Here is a 22,945-nt window from a genome sequence, read left to right on the forward strand (position 1 = left end):
ACATTGGTAAAAGTCAGTCTAATTTTGTATTTGACGGCCTTGCAACATACAGTTGAAGTCGGAAGTTTACATACACCTTAGCCAAATACATTTAAACTCAGTTTTTCACAATTCCTGACATTTAATCCTAGTAAAAATGTCCTGTATTAGGTCAGTTAGGATCCCCACTATATTTTAAGAATGTAAAATGTCAGAATAATAGTAGAGAAGGATTTATTTCAGCTTTTATTTCTTTCATCACATTCCCAGTGGGTCAGAAGTTTACATGCACTCAATTAATATTTGGTAGCATTGCCTTTAAATTGTTTAAGATGGGTCAAACATTTCAGGTAGCCTTCCACAAGCTTCCCACAATAAGTTGGGTGAATTTTTGGCCCATTCCTCCTGACAGAGCTGGTGTACCGGAGTCAGGTTTGTAGGCCTCCTTGCTCGCACACACTTTTTCAGTTCTGCCCACAAATTAACTATAGGATTGAGGTCAGGGCTTTGTGATGGCCACTCCTATAACTCGACTTTGTTGTCCATTGTCCACAACTTTGGAAGAATGCTTGGGGTCATTGTCCATTTGGAAGACCCATTTGCGACCAAGCTTTAACTTCCTGACTGATGTCTTGAGATATTGCATTCAATATATCCACATAATTTCCTATCTATTTTGTGAAATGCACCAGTCCTTCCTGCAGCAAAGCACCCCCATAACATGATCCTGCCACCCCCATGCTTCACAGTTGGGATGGTGTTCTTCGGCTTGCAAGCCTCCCCTTGGTGTTAATACTTGCGCACTATAGTTTGTACAGATGAACGTGGTACCTTCAGGCGTTTGGAAATTGTTCCCAAGGATGCACCAGACTTGGTCTACAATTCATTTTCTGAGGTCTTGGCTGATTTCTTTAGATTTTCCCATGATGTCAAGCATTTTCTGGAATTTCCCAAGCTGTTTATAGGCACAGTCAACTTAGTGTATGTAAACATCTGACCCACTGGAATTGTGAGTGAATTATAAATGAAATAATCTGACTGTAAACAATTGGTTGGAAAAATTACAAGCACAAAGTAAATTTCCTAATCGACATGCCAAAACAATAGTTTGTTAACAAGAAATTTGGGAAGTGGTTGAAAAATGAGTTTTAATGACTCCAACCTAAGTGTATGTAGACTTCCGACTTCAACTGTAGGTATATCAATTACAATAAAAACCTCCTTGGTTACTAGAATTCAGGCACATTAAAATAACAATTCAGAAATATATTACAAAAATATGCCAAACAAAACTAATTATGCTAATCTGAGCACCTTGGATATTAATTGTATACTTTTAAATATTTTTTGTTATTGTAATAAACAAGCGTTGAAAAGTATCGTTGCGTCGATATGAGAATCAGTGTATTTTGCCTACCAAAAAACAGTATTCATATCAGACCCAAAAATATCATACCACATCTTTATTAGCAGTGTATCAATAAATACAAAAAACATGATCAATCTAAGGTTAGTGAATCAGTAAACAATAGCTGAAGGTATGTGGTGGTGTAGCGAGGCCAAACATTTAAGATAGGTTTTTAAAATAAACGTTCTGGTGATATTTGACAGATGTCGTTCTTCTTGGTTTCTAGTGTATTCTTATTTCAATACAATAACATCCCAAAATTATTGTTCCAACAATAGCATTCATGAAATCTTCATCTGGGGGTACAAAGTTTTACCATGACAATTGGGACACTTATGTCAACAAACTTCACAATATTGACCCATATTTCTCTTTTGGTATAAGCCTTGGAGAGGTGGAATGAGTTCTTTCAGAGTCTTAGATAGGGTTGTGTTCAGGAGGGTGCAGTCTTTTGAACGTTGCAGATTAGAATGTCATGAATATAACTGAAGGGATCCACAACGTTGTGTGCAGGGTTGCAAAATTCTGGTATCTTTCCCAAGTGGTCAGGTTTGTCAGAAATCCCGTTTGGAATATTCCTGGAACAAAGGAGGCTGCTGAGGGGAGGACGGCTCATAATAATGGCCGGAACAGAGCAAATGGAATGACATCAAACACATGGAAACCATGTATTTGATCCCCTTCTGCTCCAGTTATTACCGTGAGCCCGTCCTCCCCAATTAAGGTGCCACCAACCTCCTGTGTCCTGGAACCATGAGGGACCAAGCAGGAAATTCAAGTATCTGGAATTTCTGGAAAACCAGAGAATTTTGGGAAACTTACCAACATTTTACAACACTAGCTGTGTATGTCTGAACATGGCCCAAGTGTGTGTAGAGGCAGAGTAGTCCTTCAGTCTGCCAACGCCACACGATCACTGGCATCCTATTTCACCACGGTGACCACATGTTTCTCTTTCTCCGTCACCACGGGCATGGACCCAGGCTTGCTGTGCTTGCGTACGTTCCTCTCCCTGGGACACACAATGAGGCAGCAATGAATAACAAACATCGGGAACCAATTCATGAGAATATTCAGACACAGAGAAAGAACCGTTAGCAGAGTACACAAAGGAGTTAGTGCCAGGCAGGTGGCCTGATGTCATAAAATGTAGAATACACTAATAATGACATGTGAAAAATACACAGAGCATGTAGGCTACACTGCCTTCAGTCATAGCTCCTAGGTACACATGGATGATATATTACAATAATGTGTTACTATGTTTCAGGACCAAAAATCAACACAGACTAATATTTGCTTAATCATCAACTTGTCATGATGGCACCATCACTTCCCCTTAAACTTTAGTGTAAATGAGCAAAAAGTCCGTGATGACCAAGCCATGAGGGAACATCCTGTCATCCATTAGGGTAAGTGTGCCTTGGTAGGGCAGTCAGACCTATTCTGGCAGCCAGCTACGGCCTCAACCACTACATGGACCTTCTGCCATAGTTGGACAGAGTCCAGGGTAGTTCTGAACCTACTGTGTTAACAGAGATTGACAGTTTCCTTTGTGGTGAGGTCACAGACCAGGCCAACCACCCGAAAACCTCCTCCCATCAACACAGACAAATAAGATCCAAAACAACATTAACCTTCCCAAGAACTTCACCAAGAAGCCAATTCTACTGATATACATACTGTAATATATAAACTTCTGTGGTTTGACTGTAAAAACAAGAGTATTGAGGATATGTGCAGGTAGAGTTGAGAACAGAAAGCCACTGTAGGGCAGACAGTAGAGGCATGGGTAAAGGAGGAGCCCATACTTCCTGCGGCGAGCCTCCTTCATGACACGCAGCTCCTTGCTCTGGCTGTAGATGGACTTGGGCAGGTGGCGGTGGCGCGAGATGCGGCGGATCTGAGGGTGGTGCTGGAACTTCTCCTTCAGCTTCTGGCTGTAGTTCACAGCTGACTTTTCCCTAGGAGCCAGCTAGACCACAAAGGGGGAGGGGGTGGGTTGACAACAGAGAAAAATAAATAGTATTTAAGAAGGAGAGAGAGAGAAAAAGAGAAAATCGAAAGAAAATAAAGAACAAAGAGATTTCAATCTACTACTGAGGTCTACTTGGGAGCCTCATTTATCAGTATACACTAATTACCAGGCCATAATGACAACATTTTCATGGGAAAACTGAAATCTAAATAAAATTGTTTAACTGTATGACTATGGCCCCTGGGACGTTGAACCATGGGGAAAAGCAGGGTTGAAAATGTTCAGCTTTGGATACAGTTATCTTTAACACCTACTACTGCTCGCTCATCTTTGTGACTTGGATATTATGACTGAACGATAGGCTCCATGTTTAGTTATAAGATGGTAAAATATTCGCTATTATCTACAGTATAGGGCTGTCCCCAACCAAAAACAATTTTGGATCACTGAATGTAATAGTCTCTTCTTTCGACCATCGAGTGGTCGACATTTTTAAACGTAATTTTCCATTAATAGACACATCCTATGCATTTTAATAAAATAAACGATATATGCATTGAGCTTGTCTGATGCTTTAAGCTCACTGTTTGATTAAATAAGATTTAAAAAATACTCAAGAGGGAGCAAGAGATCAAGATAACCAGAAGGGGGAAAAAACCTGTCCCGACTATCTTCCTCCCGGTCCTACTGGCTTTCGCAGATTCTGCAGTTACTCTCCTGAAGTTGCCAGTAATAGGCTATATGAGAAGTATTCATATGGAATGGCAAGTTATCTGACCATTTCTACCGATCGGATATCCAGTTATGGTTCTCATAGGCACATTTTGTGGAACAGTTTCATTTCATTTATAATAACGTCTTCGTATCTCAAAATCATTGTCATTTAGTTTATCAAAACGTAATCCAAATCTAAATGAATATTTTAAACCTAAAAAGTAACTCCTATTGCCAACTATGTAAAAAATATCCTATAAAGACACAAGGGATAAGTAGTAAATCAGGTAGGCCTATTTTATGACGTTTCCACTAGATCAGAGCATGACATTTTTTGGTTATTGAAAGGGAGAGAGCTCAAAATATTTTTCAAATACATTGAGGAATTATTGTCATTCTCAATGGATGTAAAAACAGACTTAGTTTGCTTGCTGTTTGAGGTGAAGAAAAGATTACAGAGAAGCTCCACAGCTTGTGGTGGTGCATTAAGCCAATCAGAAAATCAGATCCCCAAATGGGCACATTTATATGCCTACATTTGCGAGCAGGCCAGGTAGCCTATAGGCCAACTTCAATGCATAAATCAGTTGCACGTCCTTACTCAATATTGACAGGAGCACTCCAAACAAGACAATGACTAAATTGACAAAACTCGTAAATGGAATGAAATAAACCAAAACTTGTTTCTCACAAGTTTGCGCGCCGCAAACAACGTCTCCACTCCGCAAATGAGAACGGTAAAAGACTGGAATAATAATACACTGCTCAAAAAAATTAAAGGGAACACTTAAACAACACATTGTAACTCCAAGTCAATCACACTTCTGTGAAATCAAACTGTCCACTTAGGAAGCAACACTGATTGACAATACATTTCACATGCTGTTGTGCAAATGGAATAGACAACAGGTGGAAATTATAGGCAATTAGCAAGACACCCCCAATAAAGGAGTGGTTCTGCAGGTGGTGACCACAGACCACTTCTCAATTCCTATGCTTCCTGGCTGATATTTTGGTCACTTTTGAATGCTGGCGGTGCCTTCACTCTAGTGGTTAGCATGAGACGGAGTCTACAACCCACACAAGTGGCTCAGGTAGTGCAGCTTATCCAGGATGGCACATTAATGCGAGCTGTGGCAAGAAGGTTTGCTGTGTCTGTCAGCGTAGTGTCCAGAGCATGGAGGCGCTACCAGGAGACAGGCCAGTACATCAGGAGACGTGGAGGAGGCCGTAGGAGGGCAACAACCCAGCAGCAGGACCGCTACCTCCGCCTTTGTGCAAGGAGGAGCAGGACGAGCACTGCCAGAGCACTGCAAAATGACCTCCAGCAGGCCACAAATGTGCACGTGTCTGCTCAAACGGTCAGAAATAGACTCCATGAGGGTGGTATGAGGGCCCGACGTCCACAGGTGGGGGTTGTGCTTACAGCCCAACACCGTGCAGGACGTTTGGCATTTGCCAGAGAACACCAAGATTGGCAAATTTGCCACTGGCGCACTGTGCTCTTCACAGATGAAAGCAGGTTCACACTGAGCACATGTGACAGACGTGACAGAGTCTGGAGACGCCGTGGAGAACGTTCTGCTGCCTGCAACATCCTCCAGCATGACCGGTTTGGCGGTGGGTCAGTCATGGTGTGGGGTGGCATTTCTTTGGGGGGCCGCACAGCCCTTCATGGGCTCGCCAGAGGTAGCCTGACTGCCATTAGGTACCGAGATGAGATCCTCAGAACCCTTGTGAGACCATATGCTGGTGCGGTTGGCCCTGGGTTCCTCCTAATGCAAGACAATGCTAGACCTCATGTGGCTGGAGTGTGTCAGCAGTTCCTGCAAGAGGAAGGCATTGATGCTATGGACTGGCCCGCCCGTTCCCCAGACGTGAATCCAATTGAGCACATCTGGGACATCATGTCTCGCTCCATCCACCAACGCCACGTTGCACCACAGACTGTCCAGGAGTTGGCGGATGCTTTAGTCCAGGTCTGGGAGGAGATCCCTCAGGAGACCATCCGCCACCTCATCAGGAGCATGCCCAGGCGATGTAGGGAGGTCATACAGGCACATGGAAGCCACACACACTACTGAGCCTCATTTTGACTTGTTTTAAGGACATTACATCAAAGTTGGATCAGCCTGTAGTGTGGTTTTCCACTTTAATTTTGAGTGTGACTCCAAATCCAGACCGCCATGGGTTGATAAATTTGATTTCCATTGACAATTTGTGTGTGATTTTGTTGTCAGCACATTCAACTATGTAAAGAAAAAAGTATTTAATAAGAATAGTTCATTCATTCAGATCTAGGATGTGTTATTTTAGTGTTCCCTTTATTTTTTTGAGCAGTGTACAACAACTGTTCAGAGGCGACTGCGTGAATCAGGCCTTCATGGTCGATTTGTTGGAAAGAAACCACTACTAAAGGACATCAATAAGAAGAAGAGACTTGCTTGGGCCAAGAAACACAAGCAATGGACATTTAGAATGGTGGAAATCTTTCCTTTGGTCTGATGAGTCCAAATGTGAGATTTTTTGTTTCCAACCCGCCGTGTCTTTGTGAGACGCAGAATAGGTGAACGGATGATCTCCGCATGTGTGGTTCCCACCGTAAAGCATTGATGGTGTGATTATTATTATACCAAGATGGCATAGCAGTCAGACGTCCTTTGTCCTCGTCTTGTCGTGTCCCGTGTGTATGTATATATATATATATATATATATATATTTACATCTTTCTTCGCATAGCTTTTATATATTTTCTTTTCCAAAAACTCAACTTCAAAATACTCTCCTGCAACCCGCCTCACCAATAAAAAAAGTAGTATTATTTACCTCAAATCTGAAATCCACAAAAGAAGCTAGCCAGAAGCTAACCAGAAGCTAGCCAGTTTACTGGCTAACGTTAATATTCAGCTAACCACGGTTTGTGGTCATCAGCTATCCTTTAGCTCGAAAAGCTATCGCCAGTTTTGTACAACGCGACTCAGACCAGAACATACTGGACCTATTTTTCTCTCCATATCCCCGGATTTCAACCGCAAGCTCTGGACATTTACACCTGGATCTCGCGGCTAGCTAGCTGCTATCAGTGTGACTATTGGCTTACGTCGATCCCGGAGCAAACATCAATTATTCCGGAGCTAGCCAGCTGAAGAGTTCCATCAGCCACTCCTGGGCTACAATCACCTTTCCGGACCCGTTTTACTGCCGAAGCGGAGCCCCACCGGGCCTTCACAATTGGACTACCGACGTTATCTGCCCGAGGGAGTTATCCAACTGGCCCCTCTGTCGCGACTTTACCTGAACGCCCATCTGCGGCCCGCTAATCGTTAGCTGTCTTATCGGCTGCTATCTGAATAGGTCTCTCGGACAATTTTTCTTGGGTCACTATAACTATATCTATTTTGCCAATTGGATTGATCCCCCTACCACACGGAACCGCACTAATCTACCGTCTGAAACGCATGAGGTGGCTAAAAACAGACCTCCATCCTATGCTAGCTTGCTACCGATGGCCCGGCTAGCTGTCTGAATCGCCGTTACCCCAACCTCACTACTCACTGGACCCTTATGATCACTCGGCTAAGCATGCCTCTCCTTAATGTCAATATGCCTTGTCCACTGCTGTTCTGGTTAGTGTTTATTGGCTTATTTCACTGTCAAGCCTCTAGCCCTGCTCTTTATACCTTATCCAAACTTTCAGTTCCACCACCCACACATGCGATGACATCACCTGGTTTCAATGATGTTTCTAGAGACAATATCTCTCTCATCACTCAATACCTAGGTTTACCTCCACTGTATTCACATCCTACCATACCTTTGTCTGTACATTATACCTTGAAGCTATTTTATCGCCCCCAGAAACGTCTGTTTACGCTCTGTTCCGGACATTGTAGACGACCAATTCTCAAAGCTTTTAGCCGTACCCTTATCCTACTTCTCCTCTGTTCCTCTGGTGATGTAGCGGTGAATCCAGGCCCTGCAGTGCCTAGCTCCACTCATATTCCCCAGGTGCTCTCTTTTGATGACTTCTGTAACCGTAATAGCCTTGGTTTCATGCATATTAACATTAGTCTCCTCCTCCCTAAGTTTGTTTTATTCACTGCTTTAGCACACCTCTGCCAATCCGGATGTTCTAGCCGTGTCTGAGTCCTGGCTTAGGAAGACCACCAAAAATGCTGAAATCTCCATTCCTAACTACAACATTTTCAGACAAGATAAAACGGCCAAAGGGGGCGGTGTTGCAATCTACTGCAAAGATAGCCTGCAGAGTTCTGTCCTACTATCCAGGTCTGTACCCAAGCAATTTGAACTTCTACTTTTAAAAATCCACCTCTCTAAAAACAAGTCTCTCACCATTGCCGCCTGCTATAGACCACCCTATGCCCCCAGCTGTGCTCTGGACACCATTTGTGAACTGATTGCCCCCCATCTATCTTCAGAGCTCGTGCTGCTAGGCGACCTAAACTGGAACATGCTTAACACCCCAGCCATCCTACAATCTAAGCTTGATGCCCTCAATCTCACACAAATTATCAATGAACCTACCAGGTACCACCCCAAAGCCGTAAACACGGGCCCCCTCATAGATATCATCCTAACCAACTTGCCCTCTAAATACACCTCTGCTGTTTTCAACCAAGATCTCAGCCATCACTGCCTCATTGCCTGCATCCGTAATGGGTCAGCGGTCAAACGACCTCCACTCATCACTGTCAAACGCTCCCTGAAACCCTTCAGCGAGCAGGCCTTTCTAATTGCCTTGGCCTGGGTATCCTCGAAGGATATTGATCTCATCCCGTCAGTAGAGGATGCACGTTTTTTTATTTTTTTTTTATAAATACCTTCCTCACCATCTTAAATAAGCATGCCCCATTCAAGAAATTTAGAACCAAAAACAGATATAGCGCTTCTGCTTCTCTCCAGACCTGACTGCCCTTAAAACCTCTTCTGAATCACCCTCCCGGATCCGGGATCCTCCTCATCAGAAACTCTGACAAGCATAGCCTAGCATAGCGCCACAAGTAAATAATACCATATAAATATCATGAAATCACAAGTCCAATACAGCAAATGAAAGATAAACATCTTGTGAATCTAGCCAAAATGTCCGATTTTTTAAATGTTTTACAGCGAAAACACAACATATATTTATGTTAGCTCACCACCATATCCAAAAAAACACAGCCATTTTTTCACAGCAAAGATAGCTTTCACAAAACCCACAAATAGAGATAAAAATAATCACTAACCTTTGAACAATTTCATCAGATGACAGTCTTATAACATCATGTTATACAATACATTTATGTTTTGTTCAAAAATGTGCATATTTATAGCTACAAATCCTGGTTTTACATTGTGAACATGGCGCAAAAATGCTCCAAATTGTCTGGAGAAATTTTAGAGAGTCACGTAATCTAACAGAAAAACTCATCATAAACTTTGCTGAAAAATACATGTTGGACATATAATTAAAGATACACTGGTTCTTAATGCAACCGCTGTGTTAGATTAAAAAAAATAACTTTAGCAAAAAGCACAGCATACAATAATCTGAGACAGCGCTCAGCCATTCTCCGCCATGTTGGAGTCCAAAGAGTCCACAAAATTACGAAATAACATCATAAATATTCCCTTACCTTTGATGATCTTTCATCAGAATGCAGTGCAAGGAGTCCTAGTTCCACAATAAATCGTTGTTTTGTTTTAGAAAGTCAATTTCTTCTGTCGAATTAGCAACTTTGGCTAGCATAGTGGAGCTCATGTGTCCATGAAAGTTTGAAACGAATAATTCAAAAAGTCATAATAAAAGTCGAATAAACTGGTCAAACTCAGTTGAGAATCCATCTTTAGGATGTTTTTCTCGTATGTATCCAATAACGTCCCAGACGGAGCATTTCTTCGTATCTACCTAAGGCATTGCGGCCAACGATATGGTGCAAACAGGTGCGCAGCAAAATACTGCCAATATGGCTGACCTGTCACTCCAAAAGCTCTCATTTGGTCCCACATCAGGCTAGACACCTCATTCAACGTTCTACTGCCTGTTGACATCTAGTGGAAGGCGTATGAAGTGCATACATATCCATAAATACAAGGCAATTGAATAGGCGAAGCCCTTCACAGAGACCCATTTCAGAATTTTCACTTCCTGTTTGGAAGTTTGCCTGCCAAATGAATTCTGTTTTACTCACAGATATAATTCAAGCAGTTTTAGAAACTTCAGAGTGTTTTCTATCCAATAATAATAATAATATGCATATCATATGATCTAGAACAGAGTACGAGGCCGTTTAATTTGGGCACTATTTTTTCCCAAAATGAAAAGGGCGCCCCCTATTTCCAAGATGTTAACCAACACAAAAACATCCTATGGCGTTCTGCATTAGCATCGAACAGCCCCCGACATATGCAACTTTTCAGGGAAGCTAGAAACCAATATACACAGGCAGTTAGAAAAGCCAAGGCTAGCTTTTTCAAGCAGAAATTTGCTTCCTGCAACACAAACTCAAAAAAGTTCTGGGACACTGTAAAGTCCATGGAGAATAAGAACACCTCCTCCCAGCTGCCCACTGCACTGAGGACAGGAAAAACTGTCACCACCGATAAATCCACAATAACTGAGAATTTCAAAAGCATTTTTCTACGGCTAGCCATGCTTTCCACCTGGGTACCCATACCCCGGTCAACAGCGCTGCACCCCCCACAGCAACTCGCCCAAGCCTTCCCAGTTTCTCCTTCTCCCAAATCCAGTCAGCTGATGTTCTGAAAGAGCTGCAAAATCTGGACCCCTACAAATCAGCCGGGCTAGACAATATGGATCCACTCTTTCTAAAATTATCTGCCGAAATTATTGCAACTCCTATTACTAGCCTGTTCAACCTCTCTTTCGTATCGTCTGAGATTCCCAAAGATTGGAAAGCAGCTGCGGTCATCTCCCTCTTCAAAAGGGGGAGACACTCTTGACCCAAACTGCTACAGACCTATATTTATCCTACCCTGCCTTTCTAAGGTCTTCGAAAGCCAAGTCAACAAACAGATTACCGACCATTTCGAATCCCACCATACCTTCTCCGCTATGCAATCTGGTTTCAGAGCTGGTCATGCGTGCACCTCAGCCACGCTCAAGGTCCTAAACGATATCCTAACCGCCATTGATAAGAAACAATACTGTGCAGCCTTATTCATTGACCTTGCCAAGGCTTTCGACTCTGTCAATCACCACATCCTCATCGGCAGACTCGATAGCCTTGGTTTCTCAAATGATTGCCTCGCCTGGTTTAACAACTACTTCTCTGATAGAGTTCAGTGTGTCAAATCGGAGGGCATGTTGTCCGTGCCTCTGGCAGTCTCTATGGGGGTGCCACAGGGTTCAATTCTTGGGCCGACTCTCTTCTCTGTATACATCAATGATGTCGCTCTTGCTGCTGGTGAGTCTCTTATCCACCTTCAATGCCATACAACTCTCCTTCCGTGGCCTCCAATTGCTCTTAAATACAAGTAAAACTAAATGCATGCTCTTCAACCGATCGCTGCCTGCACCTGCCCGCCCGTCCAACATCACTACTCTGGACGGTTCTGACTTAGAATATGTGGACAACTACAAATACCTAGGCGTCTGGTTAGACTGTAAACTCTCCTTCCAGACTCACATCAAACATCTCCAATCCAAAGTTAAATCTAGAATTGGCTTCATATTTCGCAACAAAGCATCCTTCACTCATGCTGCCAAACATACCCTTGTAAAACTGACCATCCTACCGATCCTCGACTTCGGCGATGTCATTTACAAAATAGCCTCCAATACCCTACTCAAACTGGATGCAGTCTATCACAGTGCCATCCGTTTTGTCACCAAAGCCCCATATACTACCCACCACTGCGACCTGTACGCTCTCGTTGGCTGGCCCTTGCGTCATACTCGTCGCCAAACCCACTGGCTCCAGGTCATCTACAAGACCTTGCTAGGTAAAGTCCCCCTTTATCTCAGCTCGCTGGTCACCATAGCAGCACCCACCTGTAGCACGCGCTCCAGCAGGTATATCTCTGGTCACCCCCAAAACCAATTCTTACTTTGGCCGCCTCTCCTTCCAGTTCTCTGCTGCCAATGACTGGAATGAACTACAAAAATCTCTGAAACTGGAAACACTTATCTCCCTCAATTGCTTTTAGCACCAGCGGTCAGAGCAGCTCACAGATTACTGCACCTGTACATAGCCCATCTATAATTTAGCCCAAAAACTACCTCTCCCCCTACTGTATTTATTTTTCTCCTTTGCACCCCATTATTTATATCTCTACTTTGCACATTCTTCCACTGCAAATCTACCATTCCAGTGTTTTACTTGCTATATTGTATTTACTTCGCCACCATGGCCTTTTTTTTGCCTTTACCGCCTTTATCTCACCCGACATTGTATATAGACTTATTTTTCTACTGTATGTTTGTTTATTCCATGTGTAACTGTGTTGTTGTATGTGTCGAACTGCTTTGCTTTATCTTGGCCAGGTCACAATTGTAAATGAGAACTTGTTCTCAACTTGCCTATCTGGTTAAATAAAGGTGAAATAAATAAATGGTGCTTTGTTAGTGACAATGTCAGTGACTTATTTAGAATTTAAGGCACACTTAACCAGCATGGCTACCACAGCATTCTGCATCTCAACAGTTGATGTGGAGATGTGTTTGTTACTTGAACTCCGTGAAACATTTATTTGGGCTGAAATCTGAGGTGCAGTTACTCTAATGACCTTATCCTCTGTGGCAAGGTGGGTAAATTCCACAAATTAACAGGGTTGCCTTGTTAAAAGTGAATTGAAATACATTCCACATGACAACCTGGTTGAGAAAATGAGTGTAGAAAGCTGCCATCAAGGCAAAGGTTGGGTACTTTGAAGAATCTCAAATATAAAATGTATTTTGATTTGTGTAACACCTTTTTGGTTACTACATGATTCCATGTGTGCCATTTCATAGTTTTGATGTCTTCACTACTGTTCTACAATGTAGAGAAAAGTAAAACAAAGAAAAACCCTTGAATGAGTAGGTGTCAAAACTTGAGACTGGTACGGTATATTTACTACCGCTCAACTAAAAACAATATTGGTCGACTAACAGCCTAACGACCAACCTATCGACCAGTCCTAGCATAGTAAGTAGTACATAAACAACCTTCACATTCCAATCTGAATGAATGGTCCGAGAGCAGGCTATAGACAACAGTTCAACACACCCTGCACTCTCCATCTCCCTTCCTCTCCCTCATAAAAGTCTTGAGCCTCTCTCATTCTCTCCGGACGTAGTTTCCGAGGATCTCTAAGTGGCCACTCTTCCAAGGCTTTTATTCTAATTATAATCAATTCAATTTGATGGGAGATTAGCTAATAGCTGCTGCTGATGTTGAGGTACACTGCTTCCCTTAGACCAGGCCAACAACCTGTTAAATGTTATTTAAGAAAACCTGAACATTTACAGTGAAAAAGGAGCAGAGCAAAACTGACTGACTGCAGAGTTCTCTATGGCCTCCACGCTCTTTCAATAGAAAATGAGTAGTAGGCTTAAGGTGTTATGTAGCTGTACGAGCAGTGTATCCAGAGATACAGTGAGCTCCAAAAGTATTGGGACAGCGACAAATGTGTTGTTTTCACTCTGTACTCCAGCACTTTGGTTTTGAAATGATACAATGACTGAGGTTAAAGTGCAGACTGCCAGCTTTAATTTGAGGATATTTTCATCCATATCGGGTGATCCGTTTAGAAATTACAGCACCCATTTAGGGGTCCAAAAGTATTGGGGCAAATTAATTTGTGTATTAAAGTAGTCAAAAGTTTAGTATTTGGTCCCATATTCCTAGCACGCAATGATTACATTAAACCTGTGACACTACAAAATTGTTGGATGCATTTGCTGTGTGTTTTGGTCATGGTAGCTGTGTGTTTTGCTCATGGTAGCTGTGTGTTTTGCTCATGGTAGCTGTGTGTTTTGCTCATGGTACAAAATGATCTGAAACCACCTAAACAAACAGCAAAACATTTACATTTAAGTCATTTAGCAGACGCTCTTATCCAGAGCGACTTACAAATTGGTGCATTCACCTTATGATATCCCATATCCAAAAGCATCCAACAAGTATGTATAGTCACAAGCTTGATGTTAACATTGTGTACTAGGAATATGGGACCAAATACTCAACTTTTCACTACTTAAATACACATAAGTGAATTTGTACCAATACTTTTGATCCTCGTAAAATGGGGGGACTATGTACAAAAAGTGCTGTCATTTCTAAACGATTCACCTGATAGAGTGAAAAGTGCTGGTGTACAAAGCCAAAACAAAAAATGTGTCACTGCCCAATACTTTGAGTTCACTGTATGTATAAGTTATATAATCATACTTCTCATGACTGCCATGAGAATGTGTGACATGTACAATAATTTGTGTGATTTCAAAAGGTGAATTTACAATGTGTCAAAAGTCAATGTGTAAGTAACATGAAAAATAGGATCACGGGACAAAAACGAATGACCTGTATAGGTCACAGAGAGGTCAAAGGTAATCTCATAGAAAGGCATCAAAAGCCCAAAACCAGAGAGACAGTGCAGTTGCAACAAACAGGCTGAAGACTCTTCCTGAGATCTGACATACCGCCTTGATTCAGCATTTCTTTTTAATTAAAGACCCTTCCAGTCCAACTTGATTGTTAATGCTTCATTATTTCCAGAGTGGCCGCTCTCTTTAAGTGATTGGGCCCATTCAAACTGCTGATAGCAGCTGGGCTCGTCTGATCTGTTTAAGTGCAAAGCTACAGAATAAATCACCTCTTATACACTGACAGTAAAACAAGTGCCAAACGTTGCCCAATTCTCCAGTGTTAAGCTGCATTAAGGGAATAAGGAAGAGTGAAGCAGAAGGGGGATAGATATTGGAGATGGCACCGAAAAACGTCCATTCATCTCCCTTGTAATTCATCCATGTAGGCTAAATGCTAGTTTTGGCATCAGATGAAAGGAGTAAGGCTAGACTGCGTAAGAATCTGTTTAAGATACGCTGAACAGAACCTTACATTTCAGGTAATGTGTAAATAATGCCTTGAACATACAGAGAATTAGAGGTTGAAGAAAACATAACAGATATAATGCCAAAGTGGGCAGAATGTAATTCCAATATTTGGGATGGGCGATGCTAACGTTCACCTGCTGTAACACCTCTAAGTAATTCAAGTCACTATTTGCCCAAACATACATTTTAGTGAACTATCCCTTTAAATCCACTCTATAGTGCCACATTGCCCACACTGACTGACTGGTCAGACTTTGTCTATTGGTAATCAAGAGTTCCAAATAGCTCCAGTCTGTCACTAACCCTGCTCTGCTGTCCCTATTGGCCCATTGTACTTATTGAAAGTGATTCTGTTCCAAGTCAGTCAGCATCCATCAGAGCCCTTGACAGTGCCACTGCTGTTGGCACCCTGGCCTCTCTCTCTCTTACCATGCTGAGCATACCATGGTGGGCATCAGGCCATGGCAGGTTGAGGAATCCAGCAAACTCGCAAAACGGAAGGCCAAAATCAGAGCTCCAACAAATGCATCAAACGATTAGCATATGGGCCTATCAGTTATTGGTAAGCACTACAAATGTATCTAGGATCCATCTTTCTTTCATGACATTACTTTTGATACGCGACACCTGCAGGTTACAGGACGTGCGTACACTACTTCTAAAGGAGAGGAAGAGGACTGTGTCTCACCAATCCCAACTTCTCAGCAGCGTTGGCCTTCCACAGTCTGATGTTCATCTCATCTGAAGCACTCAGGATGTACTTGTTGTCTGACGACCACTTTATGGAGATGACGTGCTGCATGCGCTTGGTGTGGTACACCTCCCTGTGAAGTCACACACACAACCACACACACTGAGCACAATGTTGCTGTCGCACGGTGTCATCTCTAAACACGTCGACACCTGTAGAAAAATAAATACATCAAAGCTGATGATAAACACACATGGAGACGTGGGATTCAGAACAACCCTGGAGTAGGCAGCAATCTGCTGGACCCCAGTGTCTGAACCCCTGGCACCACTAACCTGCTGTGCCCACTGTCTTTGGGGAAGATGCGGATGGTCTTGTCGAAGCTGGCCGAGACAAACTCCTTACCAGTTGGAGAGTAGTCTACATCCAGCACGGCTGAGACATGGTCCATGTGGACGGTGACAGGCTTGTCCAGGTACCTCATATCAAATGTATACAGACTGAAGGGGGAGGAAACACATAGTGTTGCTTAATAAATACAAATATGAGATAACACACACCACCATGCTTCTCTAATTTGTGGTGCAAGGCCAATAAATACAAATACTTGTGAGACATGCTGTTATTGTAAAATAAGCGTAAATGTACATTAGAAATAATAATTCAATGACTCCCCAAAAAATTACATGAACAAAATCATTATTAGCATCGAAAATACAAACTTCTCTCCGGGAATGAATGAGGCCTATGTAGTGAACATGTTGTAAACTCAACATGTTGAATTGCATCACTCACTTGTAATCTTCATTAGAGCAGGTGAAATTATAAGCTTCCATGGGATTCCAGCACAAAGTGTTGCTCCTCATATTCATGATTACCTATATAGGAAATCACACATTCATACTTCAATACACTAACCATTAGACACATTCAGTAATGAGAGGACAGTATGGAATGGGAAATTAGTTTAGTAAAGGGCAACGTCATGGGCAGTAGGGCTGGACGACATGAGCAAAAAAATCTAATCGCAATTTTTCTACCAAATATTGAGATTTTACATCAAAACACTTGATATACTGTTGGAATCATAGAAATAGAATGATCATTCAAATGTTATGGTTGGAATACAGTGGCTACTCGGAATGCAGTTTTGTTTGCCATGACAACGAGGAAAAGGTAAGGGAGGAGATGGTTGTGACAGAGTAAGAACCAAAGTGTTGGTCAGCGTTTCCCATGGCCAGCAGCATACCACCCTGCATCCCACTGCTGCCTTGCCTCTGACCTGACTCCCGGTGGTCACAAAAGATTCCATGGCACTTATCGTAAGAGATGGGGTGTTAACCCCGGTGTCCTGGCTAAATTCCTAATCTGGCTACCTATTGTCTTCTTCCTCACCCCTGTAACTATTCCCCAGGTCATTGCTGTAAATGAGAATGTGTTCAGTCAACTTACCTGGTTAAATAAATTAAATGGGACCCTAATTAGATAGGTACATTCAGACAAAGATTTTACAATAATATTAGCCTTTTCCTCTCGGATAAGAAGAAGCTGTTTCACAAACAATGATATGCTCCACCATTGGTACTGTCCAATATTAGAGCAAAAGTTTGCTAGCAAGATTTGTACTCAGTGGAATTAGCTAGCAAGCGAAAAGCATTGCTAACAAATTTTAGGCACATTTTCAGCTAATTAGTGTTTTGCAGAGAGCAAGTTACACAAACTAATAGTATAATAAAGAAAATATGTGAATTTACATTAAGACGCAAAGTGGAAAGCTGCGTCGTTCTTGTTAGAAAGAAATCTGTTGAGTGCATGCTGTTTGGTCAATGCATGTCGTGAATCTTGAGTAGAGGTCGACCGATTAAATCGGAATGGCCGATTAATTCGGGCCGATTTCAAGTTTTCATAACAATCGGAAATCGGTATTTTTGGGCGCCGATTTGCCGAAATGTATATATATATATATATATATATTTTTAAACGCCTTTATTTAATCTTTATTTAACTAGGCAAGTCAGTTAAGAACACATTCTTATTTTCAATGACGACCTAGGAACGTTCTGCCTCGGAACGACAGATCGTTCTGCCTGCAGAACGATAGATTTTTAACCTTGTCAGCTCAGGGGATCCAATCTTGCAGTTAACTAGTCCAATGCTCTAACACCTGATTACATTGCACTCCACGAGGAGCCTGCCTGTTACGCGAATGCAGTAAGCTAAGTTGCTAGCTAGCATTAAACTTATCTTATAAAAAACAATCAATCAATGACTGTCATTGCTCCAATGTGTACTTAACCATAAACATCAATGCCTTTCTTAAAATCAATATACAAGTATATATTTTTAAAAGAAATCCAGGTTAGCAGGCAATATTAACCAGGTGAAATTGTGTCATTTCTCTTGCGTTCATTGCACGCAGAGTCAGGGTATATGCAACATTTTGGGCCGCCTGGCTCTTTGCAAACTAATTTGCCAGAATTTTACGTAATTATGACATAACATCGAAGGTTGTGCAATGTAACAGGAATATTTAGACTCATGGATGCAACCCGTTAGATAAAATACGGAACGGAATAAACGTTTTGTTTTCGAGGTGATAGTTTCCGGATTAGTCAAAGGTATATGGTTTAGAGAGAAATAGTCGACGCGTTATAATTCCTGTAATAACTTGCGGCTGAACTTGAAAGGGGTTCCTTGGTATTTTACTGTTCATGTCTTCCATAGAGAATGTCTTGATCTACTTCAAATAAGGTCTGTGTTTCACGGAGGAGCAGACTGACAGGGGACCATGCAGACAAGCTCTGCTCATGTTATTTGAGACTAAATTGATTTTATTTATGTATTATATTAAGTTAAAATAAAAGTGTTCATTGTTCATTCAGTATTGTTGCGATTGTCATTATTACAAAAATGTGTGTGTATGATATATATAAATACTTTTTTTTATTAAATTGGCCGATTAATCGGTATTGGCTTTTTTTTGTCCTCCAATAATCGGTATCGGCGTCGAAAAAATCATAATCGGTCGACGTCTAATCTTGAGCACGAGGAACTGCCTGCTTGAGTGACAGGGGCCAGGGCTTTGTGTGTGGGGGATTGGGAAGCAGCCAAAAGAGGAGAGAAGGCGACCTCTGTCAACAAGAGTAATATATCAAAAGTTTAAAAACATTACAGACAGATGGCTAAGTGGCATTTCAAAATATTGCAGCCTCTTGCGATATGGATATTGCGCATGTCAATTTAAATTTGATTACTTGTGCAGTTCTAATGGGTAGCATCCCAAACAGCACGCTACAAGCCCTCGTCAAATGGTAGTGCCCTAAATAGGGTTTCGTTTGGGATGCAAACGTAGAAATGTACCTTTTTAAGAGGTGTCGCTTCCCTCATGTCATACAGCACAATACTTCTGTCAGAGGCACAACTTGCTAGAAGTTCAGTCTGAGGAGAAAATCAGGAAGGTCAACTAAACATTTTTCTAAAATTCATACAATTCTGTGTTTTATACAACCTTTGACCTACATAGTCCTGATATGGGTAGCCTCCATTATTCTGGTGTATGGGGGCTATAGCCAAAGATATCTATAACTAAAACAAGATAGGTCATCTGTGTTGTTTACAGTTTGAGCAAACAAAGCATAGTGGGCAAAACAAGCAAGGAGGTAGGCAAAGCCAAGCACGAGCTAGCAAGATCGTATTGGCACGTTGTAGCATGTATTTGCATATTTCCATTAGGGAAAGCCTCCTCTGTGAAGTGTGTGCGCACAAACTCAATTCGACCTTGCACTCCTTCTAAACAACGTATTTTTTTCAGTTTGGCAAAGCGTGAAGTCTATAAATATTAGTACACTGTGTTCGTAACAGATTCTAGTTTTGGGTACAGAAAAATGTATTGTTCCAACAATGAGAATTTGCAGAATGTCGGCCCAGTTTCACCTAGTTCCATCCTCTTCCACCACCCGCGACTAGACTTCCTTTCACCACTATACATTTTGGTGGTCAGAAAACATTCTAAACGGATACTTCAGCTTTATAACCGCTGTGACGTGTCTGGGTTACGCCTTCTGTCTGTGCTATAGCAATGTCAGGGCCCGTATTCACCAAGAGTCTAAGAGCAGAAGTGCTAATCTAGGACCAGCTTTACCTTTCAGATTATAATTAACAAGATTATATGGACATGGAGGACCTGATCCTAGATCAGCAATCATACTCTGAGACACTTTCTGCTACAATCCACACAGAAAAAGGGTTGATTACCTCTACAGGGTTGAAGCGGACGCAGTTGAAACTGTCCACGCCCCAGGAGAAGGAGCGGATGGGGTTGCTGCGCTGCTCATCCCAGATGTCCACCTGCTGGCCACACGTTACAAACACACCCTCCTTCTGGTGGTGGTCGATGCTGGTGAACACAGACTGGAAGGAACAAACATTCTCAATCATCATCACAGACTTGAGGGAATACATTACAACAACCATCATCATCACCCTGACTGTAGGGAATATCTCCAAACCCATCATTCTTATCATCATGGGCTTAAAGCCACAATCTTTAATGATGGGTCCACTCGATGGTATGCACATTTTACAGGGTTGCTTAAATGAGATCAGATAGGTTTGGTCAGAGATACACTGTCAGAGATATTCATTGAGCAGAATAATGAGACAGACACTTCTCCTCCATACCTTCCCAAGAATAGTATTGAGAGGTTCCTCTTCCTCTCCGTAGCCAGGAGTCTCCATCTTCCACTGTTTTATAGTCTTGTCATCACCAACCTGTTATTCAGAAACACAAGCATGTTTAATTTCAGAGGTTTGAGGTTGACTCATAATGAAGTTGTGTCACAAGACTGCAATTCAGCAGAGGGCAACCATTCTGTGAGTAACCCAGGGGTGTATTAATTTAGTCTGTTGTAAAACATTTTGCAATGGAAACCGTTTACTCCAAATGGAAAATGTTTTGCAACAAAAACAAGAGTTTCTATTAGAGCAATTCAGATAGATCCCTCACAGTTTAATTCTGTTTACTTCCGTTTGGTACCTCGAGTACACGGTAAACAGTTTCCGTTGCAACAGACCAAACATTTTGCAATGGAATCCGACTAATGAATACACCCCTGGTCTGGTTAGTATCCACTAGACAGGAAATTGAAGCAAATGGGCCAGAATGGGGAGGTTCTATGTGAACTTGTCCATTGCACAACGTTAAGTTACAGTGTGCACTAGTGAATACAACCCTGGGTAGTGGAACAGATACCTTACCGTAAAGAAGGAGGTGCCACAGAAGCGGACGACCATCCCCCTGACAAAGCCTTCATGGGCCTGGAGTGTACGAACACACTCACGTTTGGTTAGATTCCACACCTTCAGCTGAGAAACAAATCAGTTAGTCTTACAATATAAACAGGTCATTTAGATGCACCATCTCAATGCACAGACTTGTCATCCTATATGTTTGACCATTCCATAGTTAGACATGTAGCCTATAATTCTTGGATTTGCAATCAACTCATATTTAACCAGGCCATTGATAACTCAAAGTACAGTTAGCTAGTAAATTACCTCTCCATCGCAGGAGCCGGACAGCATTGTGGATAGGCTCTTGGGGTGCTTGGCCATGCAGTTCACTCCATCCCTGTGGCCGTCCAGAGAAGCAAGGAACGGCTTGGCGAACACGCGCTCCAGCTTGGTGGCATTGAGGGCACGGGTGTATTCTCTTGGCACCTCGAACGGATGGAGGGACGGGTCGTAATTTCTTGGTACTGTAGGTTACATACACTGTTAGAAGAAGTTGTTTTGCCAGTGCTAATTGAGCTAGCTATAGCTCTCTACAGTGGATTGAACTGTGTGTTAGCTAATGTGCACTAGCTGTCTAACTATCTGCACTTACCACGCTGGATATCCAACTTCGTCTCACGGACATAGTCGTCCGGATTCCTGGAGAGGACTTTAACTTTCATTGCGTGAATGTGTATAAAGCTCTATACTTCTTCCACCAAAAATGTAACACGGTCAAATGATTCGTACGGCCATGTGTTTACGTGTGACCTCACCTACCGGATGTTGAGGGCAATATCCGCCCTTATTTGACGGAAGTGTGTTTGTTGATTGCGCTTACAGCGACCACAGACAGAACATTGAGTTACCAAAGATCTTTGGCGACACCATGTGGACTGATTGTCACTGTACTTTGGGCTTCAGAGATCTTACTAGATTAGACTTATTGTGGGACATTACAACTTTTTTATGTCTATTACATTGCAGTAAAATACGCAGAAGGAGAAATTGCATTGATTTGCGTGTTATATATTTAATAGCAAAGCGATAGTACCAATTTGAATCTTCAAAAATTAGACCTCATTCGACGGAAATGACATCACCACACACTCAGAGAGCTTTGTTTCTTCACAGAGTTTAATTCGACCTTCTTCGAAGGAAGTGCAGCGCAGACAAGCGACTCCATAAGGAAGAAAAAATGAGAAAAACTCGTTGAATTTGGTAAATCTGAAAGATTTGAACAGAGTTTCTGAACTGTACCGGGCTACGGGAATTCCGTGAAGGGAGAAAGCGCTGTCAGCGCGGGTAAATGCTGTTATTTGTCTTCATAATCATAGTAACGTTACTTCACTTTCAATTTGAGCGACTTGCACCCGACGAGTCTCTTATCTGTCTGGACAGCCGGAAGTCTGTGGGATATAGTTTTTTTTCTCTCTCCCACCTTCATTTTTTTTATCCTCAAATTTGTTGTGCTTTACGGTTTTTATTTTCACAGGCGTCGAAGAACGCGAGAGTCAGAACATTCCTCTCGTGATTTTATTAGTGTCTACCTAACTGTAAACGTCTAGCAAGGAATTGAAATGCACTTTCAGCTCAGAAAAATGCTAACAAGTAGCAACCTAGACATCGTATGTGTTCGAATTATTGCTTATGTAACGGATGTGAAATGGCTAGCTAGTTAGCGGGTACGCGCTAGTAGCATTTCAATCAGTTACGTCAATAACGTACAATAACCAAAATAAAACCTATTCCCTCTAAAACAATTCCAGACTAAGCTCAGGCTATTGGTTTTTAGACTAAGCAACAAAAAAAGCAAATGTAGACTTTTACAACAGTGTGCCT

The 22,945-nt window shown here is 42.0% G+C and overlaps 1 protein-coding gene across 1 annotated transcript; it reads right to left on the reverse strand.

Annotated features, from left to right (window-relative positions):
- Positions 1–1,427: 1,427 nt before the first annotated feature.
- On the reverse strand, positions 1,428–22,135 carry LOC129837931 (DDB1- and CUL4-associated factor 13-like). Its single transcript, XM_055904512.1, has 11 exons — positions 21,717–22,135; positions 21,389–21,588; positions 21,089–21,196; positions 20,513–20,602; positions 20,087–20,242; positions 19,193–19,270; positions 16,628–16,710; positions 16,168–16,332; positions 15,830–15,965; positions 3,199–3,362; positions 1,428–2,399 (listed from the first exon to the last, which is right to left on the reverse strand). Exons 1-11 carry the CDS (start codon positions 21,784–21,786, stop codon positions 2,312–2,314), a joined length of 1,338 nt encoding a protein of 445 aa, XP_055760487.1. The 5' UTR covers positions 21,787–22,135; the 3' UTR covers positions 1,428–2,311.
- Between the last annotated feature and the right edge of the window lie 810 nt (positions 22,136–22,945).

Source organism: Salvelinus fontinalis, chromosome 38, assembly GCF_029448725.1.
Source record: "Salvelinus fontinalis isolate EN_2023a chromosome 38, ASM2944872v1, whole genome shotgun sequence".
NCBI lineage: Eukaryota > Metazoa > Chordata > Actinopteri > Salmoniformes > Salmonidae > Salvelinus > Salvelinus fontinalis.

Coding starts and splice junctions, on each gene's coding strand:
- LOC129837931 (XM_055904512.1), bottom strand. CDS start 21,786: ATGAAAGTTAAAGTCCTCTCCAGGAATCCGGACGACTATGTCCGTGAG. Junction 16,333..16,627: donor TGCTCTAATGAAGATTACAA/GTGAGTGATGCA, acceptor CTCCCCCTTCAG/TCTGTATACATTTGATATGA. Junction 2,400..3,198: donor AAGGAGGCTCGCCGCAGGAA/GTATGGGCTCCT, acceptor TGTGTGTCCCAG/GGAGAGGAACGTACGCAAGC.